At 37.6% G+C, this 8,253-nt stretch overlaps 1 protein-coding gene across 1 annotated transcript; it reads right to left on the bottom strand.

The window, feature by feature from the left end:
• Positions 1–959: 959 nt before the first annotated feature.
• LOC118034864 (uncharacterized) lies at positions 960–2,508 on the bottom strand. Its single transcript, XM_035040296.1, has 2 exons — positions 2,091–2,508; positions 960–1,987 (listed from the first exon to the last, which is right to left on the bottom strand). The coding sequence occupies exons 1-2, from the start codon at positions 2,506–2,508 to the stop codon at positions 960–962; spliced, it is 1,446 nt and encodes a 481-aa protein (XP_034896187.1).
• Between the last annotated feature and the right edge of the window lie 5,745 nt (positions 2,509–8,253).

Genomic DNA, 8,253 nt, shown 5'->3' with positions numbered 1-8,253 from the left:
TCATATTATTTCATTTTTTGTTCATACGATTTTATCAAGTGGCTTTCCAGGTTTAAAGGTGGCAATTCTTACTAAAGGAAGAAGATGGTGTGTTTAAGTGATTTGTGATTCTAATTTTATATTTATGCCACCGTGCTCTCAATTGACTTTTAGAGAAAGTTTATGAAGTTTATGACCACTAATCTATAGGTCCATTATGGCTACCATGTTTTGCTGATGATTTTTTATCTTCAGCGGAGAATAGAAAGACAGCACAGCCATCACAAACACTATACGCATAGTTTCTATATATTTATTTAATAAGTTAAAATTCTTATCAAATATAGTTAATCATATTGGGACCAAGATATTTCTATGAAGTAGGCAACAATAAATCTCATAGGGCTAGCATTTGTTATCTGACACATAGAATTAATTTGTTAGGAGTAAGGATCTCTTGAATATAAATGTGGAATATTTCTTATCACAAGAGATGTTTTGAGGAAAAAAAAACAAAGATTTGTGATTTGGAAATCTAAAAAAGATGTGGATTGTTGTTTGTAGGTAGCAATATTGACAAAATGTATGAGATGTGCACTGCATGGACTAAAGGCTGTGAAGAAAAAAAAAACTTACATGAAACAGCAAAGGCAGGGAGCAAATTCGTTGATCCAAAGCAGAAAAATAAATTGCAGACGAAGTGACAGACTAACCTGAAAAGACATGAAAAGACTTTATAAAAAATAGAGGAGCATGAGAAATTATTGTCCGTATGCAGCAAAAAACAAAAGAAGCAAAAATTTAAATATATTATAGTTAAAATGGAACTAATTTTTTTTTTTATGTTGAAAGAAGACTCATAGATGTTCAAGGTTATGAATAGAAAATTTTAACACACAAAAGATACAACAACAAATACAAAGATTACCTTTTGGTAATAATTGAATGATATCTTTGTAAACAATGTTTTTAGCATAACATTATGGTTTTCCTTCATGATCGAAGGAAATGATTCTAAGCCCATTCTTTGATGTAACTCTTGACAAAGCAACATATAATTGACCATGACTGAAAACTTGTTCTTTCAAGAAGACACCAACAAACTTAAGTGATTGTCCTTGGCTTTTATTGATAGTCATAGCATAGCAAAGCCTAATAGGAAATTGTCTTCGTTTGATTGTGAAGGGGCATTTTTTATCATTAACTGGAAAGACAATCCGTGGAATAAAAACTCGATCTCCAATGTTAGAACCAGTAATAATTTGGGCCTCAATAATTTGATCGGCAAGCTGTGTAACAATATGTCTTGTTCCATTACATAAACTAGCAGAGGGACTGAGGTTCCGAAGTAACATGATCGGTGTGCCAATTTTCAATTGGATAGAATCATTAAAGTCAAGTTGGTTGATAAATTCAATTGGATACAATAAGTCAATGTTGTCAATATCACCAGAAGTTGTTTGGATAGAATCACAACTAAGAAAGTTGTATTTATGACCAGGTATAATATCAAGGATAAAATTATTAATCTCAGAAACAGTTAAGTTCTTCGGTGTAACAATTGCCCTGTCTTTAAAATAGAATGGGTCAAGATGAGCCCTTTCAATGTCAGGATATATGGCAGAGACAACAGCTGCAATTGGAGAATCAATTATTTGAACCTGAAGCTCACATGGGATTTTGATAAATGTTGCATCATGATCATCTGAAACAGCCAAATCACATATTTGTCCATCACCAATCAAAAGGATCCACTCTGCAAACTGTCTAAGTTCATCTTTTTGACCTGGGCTTAAACCATCAGCTGATAGCCGCATATTTTGATTCAAAGTGAAGAATGTGAATGCAGACCAAAGCAATGAGCTAGTAAAAGAAGCATTAATAATTTCTTCTTTTGTTCCTCCAGGTATAACAGGAAGAATTTGTCGAAAATCCCCACCTAATAAGACGGACTTGCCACTAAATGGATTGTTAAGTCTAAGAACATCTCGTAGAGACTTGTCCAAAGCTTCAAAACAAAATCGGAGCCTCATCCCAAACAATGAGTGATGTCATCTCTAGCTGTCGTGAAAGGTGAGTTTTGTGTTTAATCTCGCATGTTGAACTCTCACTAACTTCTAATGGAATTTTAAATCTAGAATGGGTTGTTCGCCCTCCAGGTAACAGAAGAGAAGCTATTTCAGATGAGGCAACAACAAGAACAATTAAACCTTCAGATCTAACTCGATTAATAATTGTATGCCATAAAAAAGTCTTCTCTGTTCCACCATGACCATGAACAAATATGACCGCTTGTCTCTTTTGTAGTACAGATGTAATAACAGATTCGTAAATGTTTCTTTGACATGGATTAAGAAGTGGCATAGCCAATGAATGGTTATTTCTAAGCTCAACAAGATCACAGTCAAGCTCTTCTCTTAAAAGCTTGTTCCTGACTTCGTCCATCAAGCGACCATTTGGCATTGGAAGTTTATGATCTTCCAATGATGTCCCGGAAGCATTTAAAAGTTGTTCAAGTTCATACAACATGTCGCATGTCGGAAAATCCCGCGCGCATCGGCTGGCGATTTGTTTATTATTTGTGTTTTGCTTGGTTCATTGGAGTCGCCACCTGGTATTATGGTCACTAGGAACCTATGGTCTGCGAGAGTCTGAGTAAGGGACTGGTTGTGCAAGGGGAAGACGCATCACCCCCAGTGCACCCTACCTAAGGTAAGCTGCAATGTTGCTTGATTGTTTTTTCTAGGTCGAATTTCTATTCGTTGGTCTTTCTAAGATTCAAGGTAGATCTATCTTCATGAGAAAGTCTCTACCTTATTGGATTAAAACCTAACCGTTCTAACGTCTGAATGATATTTATTTACATCTTGTATCTTTAATACTTGAGGGTGTACTTTATCATGTAATTTTACACCTTTCAAATATTAAAGTCTACATCTAGATCTTAGAAAAAAAAGATTGGCAAAAGATTTTTGATATTTTGGCCAAACCCTAATGGATAATCATAAACTAGTTATGATATCCATTTTTTGGATTTTTTCAAAAGGTGAGAAAGATGCAATTTTTTTTGAAAAAAAACATGCTTGGAAAATATTTAGGGCTTGGCCGTATGCGATAAAATATTTTTTCTTTTTGATATTTTTTTTTAAAAAATATTTCAAAAAAACTAGGTATTTTAATACCGGACTTGTATCTTACAATGTAAGTATACAACCCAATATAAGCAAACTTGGTGGAAAAATATTTGAGAAAACCACAAAATTTTTAAATGATTTTTTTTTATATTTTGAAATTTTTTAAAAAAATAAAAAAAGAAAAACGAATAAAAAACTAAAAGGCATGAACAGTGAACAGTGACGGCATGAACAAGACTAAAGGCATGAACAGTAGACATGAATTATAATTCACGTCTACTGTTCATGCGTGAACAGTGACGCGAAGAAGAAGAGGAAGGTGAGCGGACCACCTGGCGTGGCGGCGATGGCTGGCTGGAGGAGGAGGACCTGAAGCTGGTGGTGGAAACAGCGGTGGAGTTGGCTGGAGCGGTTGCAGCTGGAAAAGGAAGAAAAAGAAGAAAATCTGCAGCAGGAAAAGGGAGGAAGGCTGGCTTTTTGGCTTACTTTGGACCTGATTTTCTCCTCCCTCTAAGCACGAAATTGGCTCCTATTTATAGGGATGGAAAGAGGGTAATCTTTTCTTCAACGGGGAAAAAGTCTCAGCCCTTGATTCGACTCGAGGAATCCAAGCCGTTGGTTCAAAGTGTGCACCTCGAACTGCAAAATTTGGCAATCCAAGGCTGCAGACTGCCCGAGGGTGCCACTTTGGGCCAATAAACGGAGCCGTTTCCAAGATTTTCGACCCGACCGGACCACTCCACCGGATAAAGGGATTTCAGGTGAACATGTCGGTGCATGACTTGTCGGATTTGGGGAATAAACGAGGTAGAAAATGCGCCTGGAAGTCTGCCACTTGGGCAGCTTCACGAGAAAGATGATGAACAGTAACCCGTTTTTTTTTTTTTTTTAAGCAAAGTCGTTTTGGGTTAAAATTTGGGATTTTTTCTGATTTTCAATTTAGTCCTCCATAGTGCCAGCCTTTATTTTATTTTTTGATTTTTATTTTGAAATTTGGGGAATAACCCAAAATTGGGTTATGACAGTTGCCCCCTCTTACAATGCTTATGATAGAAAGTCTCGTAGGAGACTTTTAGATAGTAAGCGTTGTAAAGAAGAAAAAGGGAAGATTTTTTTTTTTTTTTGAAAATTCAAAGATTTTGAAATGGTCGAATTGTCATGGGTGACCTACCCGGGTGAAAAACACAAAGATGTTTTAAAGTGGTGAAAAATACAGAGATTTTTCAAAGTGGTGAGAAGTGCGAAGATTTCTCAAAATGGTGAAAAATACAGAGATTTTTCAAAGTGGTGAAAAATGCAAAGATTTTTCAAAGTGGTTTTGTTGTAATGGGCAACCGGCCCAGATGAAAGGTTTTGAAAAATACAAAGATTTTTTCAAAGAGGTGAAAAATGCAGAGATTTTTCAAAGTGGTGAGAAATGCGAAGATTTCTCAAAATGGTGAAAAATTTTAGAGGTGGTGAGAAATGCAAAGATTTCTCAAAATGGTGAGAAATGCAAAGATTTCTCAAAATGATGAAAAATGTAAAGATTTTTCAAAGTGGTTTTGTTGTAATGGGCAACCGGCCCAAGTGAAAGGTTTTGAAAAATACAAAGATTTTTTCAAAGAGATGAAAAATACAGAGATTTTTCAAAGTGGTGAAAAATGCAAAGATTTTTCAAAGTGGTTTTATTGTAATGGGCAACCGGCCCAGAATGGAAAGCAAAAGGAGTTTTTAAGGTGGTGAGAAATACGAAGATTTCTCAAAGTGGTGAAATTGTTATGGAGGTGGTAAGAAATGCAAAGATTTCTCAAAATGGTTTTATTGTTATGGGCAACCGGCCCAAATTGAAAAAGTTTGAAGGTGGGGAGAAATGCAATGATTTCTCAAAAATGGTTTCATTGTTATGGGCAACCGGCCCAAATGGAAGATGAAAAGTGTTTTGAAAGAGGTCTGATTATAATGGGTGACCTACCCGGGCGAAAAGGCAAAATGTTTAAAAGGGACGACATGATAGGACTCGATGGGGAACGAGGGCTGAAGAGCGCACTCGAAAGGTTGTAGGGTTAGAAAAACACACTACCTAAGAGCTGAGTGCTCCAAGGCGCACTCTAAAGGAGGTAAGGTTTGAAAACGCACTACCTAAAGTAGTGAGGGCTCAAAGGTGCACTCGAAAGGAGGTAAGGAGGTAAGGTTGGAAAACGCACTACCTAAGGTGGTTAATGGCCCTAAGGCGCACTTAAAAGGAGATAGGGTTGGAAAACGCTCTACCTAAGGAGTTGATGGCCCTAAGGCGCACTTAAAAGGAGATAGGGTTGGAAAACGCACTACCTAAGGGGTTGATGGCTCTAAGGCGCACTCAAAAGGAGGCAGGGTTGGAAAACACACTACCTAAAGTGGTTGAAGGCTCTAAGGCGCACTCAAAAGGAGATAGGGTTGGAAAACGCACTACCTCAGGGGTTGATGGCTCTATGGCGCACTTAAAAGGAGGTATGGTTATAAAACACATTACCTAAAGTGGTTGATGGCCTTAAGGCGCACTTAAAAAGAGGTAGGGTTACAAACATGCACTACCTAAGATGTGAGGGCTCGAAGGAGCTCTCAAAAGGAGGTAGGGTTGGCAAACACACTACCTAAGAGGGTTAGGGCTTAAAGGCACACTAAAAAAAGAGGTAGGGTTAGCAAACACACTACCTAAAGGGTGAGTGCTCCAAGGAGCTCTCAAAAAGAGGCAGGGTTGGAAAACACACTATCTAAGAGGGTTAGGGCTCGAAGGCACACTAAAAAAGAGGTAGGGTTAGAAAACACACTACCTAAGGGGTGAGGGCTAAAAGACGCCCTCAGAAGGAGGTAGGGTTGGAAAACACACTACCTAAAAGGTTAGGGCTCGAAGGCACACTAAAAAAGAGGTGATGGTGAGACACCGATCTGTCAAGGATGAAAGTAATGCATCATGATCAATATGCATGTATACTTACCTGAGAAGTATAGGTCCCCTTTTCTTCATGGAGTTCTCCTTTTTCAAAAGTTTGAGTCTCTGATAGTAAGCTTTGATGGCTTTTGTCCCCCTTGCTTACTCGAGAAATATCTTACGATCTTGGCCTCTATGAAAGACTTGATGCCATCATTCTTCTTTGTTCTCCGCCCCTTTTATCTCAAGGGTTGCCAATTTTGCCCAATAATTTCTTCGAAAGGGAATCATGGAGTCGGCTCTACCAGATGTTTTGATTGCCCCCTAGCTTGATCATGCCCCAAGTATTCAATTCGGGTTTGGGGATGAGGCTATGTGAAGGAAGGTTTGATAAGGAGTTGTTTTCATGCAGAATTTTTGGAATTTCAAAGCTATTCCAAACACAGAAATCATATTGACATCGATTCAAAGTGAACTCATTCTGAAGAAATTCAAGTGATTCCTATTGAGAGGTTATCAAAAGTGATGAAAACTTTTTGTTTTGATTTTGGTGAAAATGTGAAGAACACGAAGTGACATCTGGTTGGTCACAAAAGGTTGAAATTTCAATTTTAAGGGTTATTGAGAACCGTTGGTGAAAATGTGAAAAACACGAAGTGACATCTGTTTGGTCACAAAAGGTTTAAATTTCAATTTGAGGGTTATTGAGAACCGTTGGTGAAAATGTGAAGAACACGGAGTGACATCTGGTTGGTCACAAAAGGTTTAAATTTCAATTTGAGGGTTATTGAGAACCGTTTGTGAAAATGTGAAAAAACACGAAGTGACATCTGTTTGGTCACAAAAGGTTTAAATTTCAATTTGAGGGTTATTGAGAACCGTTTTCAAAGCATTCATTTTATTTGCATGAATAATGATTTTATTTCGCATGAGAAAGCATTGCCTACCGATCCAGATTGCTTGCCTTTGATCAGAAAGGGCTTGATTAGGCACATAATGTAGGCTTGGGCTCTTGGCTATGAAGAAAAGGATATTTGTAGGCTCAAAAGGTGTTTAAGGGATTTTAAGACTAAGGATCACAAGTGCTTATATCCCAAACTCTTTTGTTCATACATTTCTGGACCTTGAAATTGATTTGTAAAATGGTCCACGGTGCCCTCTAGTGTTGGGCTTGGGCTCTTTCTCTTTGTTTTTCTTTTCTTAATTGGATTTTGAGCATCATTGCATTGGCCTTGTTTTTTTTTTTTTATGCTCAGAATTTTGGATCCTTTGGATCTTTTTTCATGCCCCCTAACTTTGTATGGGCACCTTTGATGATTGAGAAATTTCTTTTTATGCCCCCCAGTATTGTTTAGGCACTTTCATCGTTGAAGACTTTTTCATGCCCCCAAGAGTTATTTGGGCACTTTCAATCATTATGGATTTTTTGCACTTGCCCCCTAGTGTAGGGTGTGATCCTAGCCAAAGTTATTTTTCAAGAAAAATTTATTAGGCTCAAAAAGGGACTGCAAATGATATATTTCAGTCTTGCGAAAGGATTATCAAAGATGGCCTTTCTTCATCTCGAATGCATGCGTTTAGGATCGGTAAGCCTTGCTTTCATGCGAGTATGCAGAGTGATTTCTCATTATTCATGCAAATAAAACCCAGCTTTTGGAGTCACTTCATGGTGTTTTTTTTTTTTTTTGGTTTTCTAGGTGTATGGTTACCTCTCTAAGGAATCACCTGAATTTCCAGAACTCGTTTGTTTCGGACAAACATCAACATGATTTCTGTTTTTGTACTAAACTTTGAATTCCCAAAAATCCTTGTGAAAACATGCACAATTTTGGAAGAAAGGGGAAACACGCCCAAAGATTCTTGACGCAATGGTTTCATGCTTGAAGGTTATGCTCAATGTGTTATTTGCATGAAACAACAAAAATAAAGGCATGTGATGAACACAGGAAAACACAAGAAAGGCTCAATGGACATGGAAAGTCTTGTGGAATTTTGAGCCAAATTGCCAACAAAAACTGGAGTAGGTTGAAATAAAAAATCAAGTTTTTGGAGGCATGATCAAACAGAGGTAGTTATTTTGACAGAGCAAGAACAGGCTCCATTCTGCAACGGTGATGCAATTCCCCTTCAAATTGTGTTGAGGCTCTTGATCATGTTGGCCCCTAATTTCTTCGGGTTGAGTCTTTGTTGGGGCTTTGAACAAAAATGACTGGCCGATTGGAAGGACCTTCACTAGAGGCATTTCTAAGT

Source organism: Populus alba, chromosome 1 (genome assembly GCF_005239225.2).
Source record: "Populus alba chromosome 1, ASM523922v2, whole genome shotgun sequence".
NCBI classification, from domain to species: domain Eukaryota; kingdom Viridiplantae; phylum Streptophyta; class Magnoliopsida; order Malpighiales; family Salicaceae; genus Populus; species Populus alba.
Note: the sequence above shows the minus strand (reverse complement) of the source record. Positions and strands in the feature narration are given on the sequence as shown.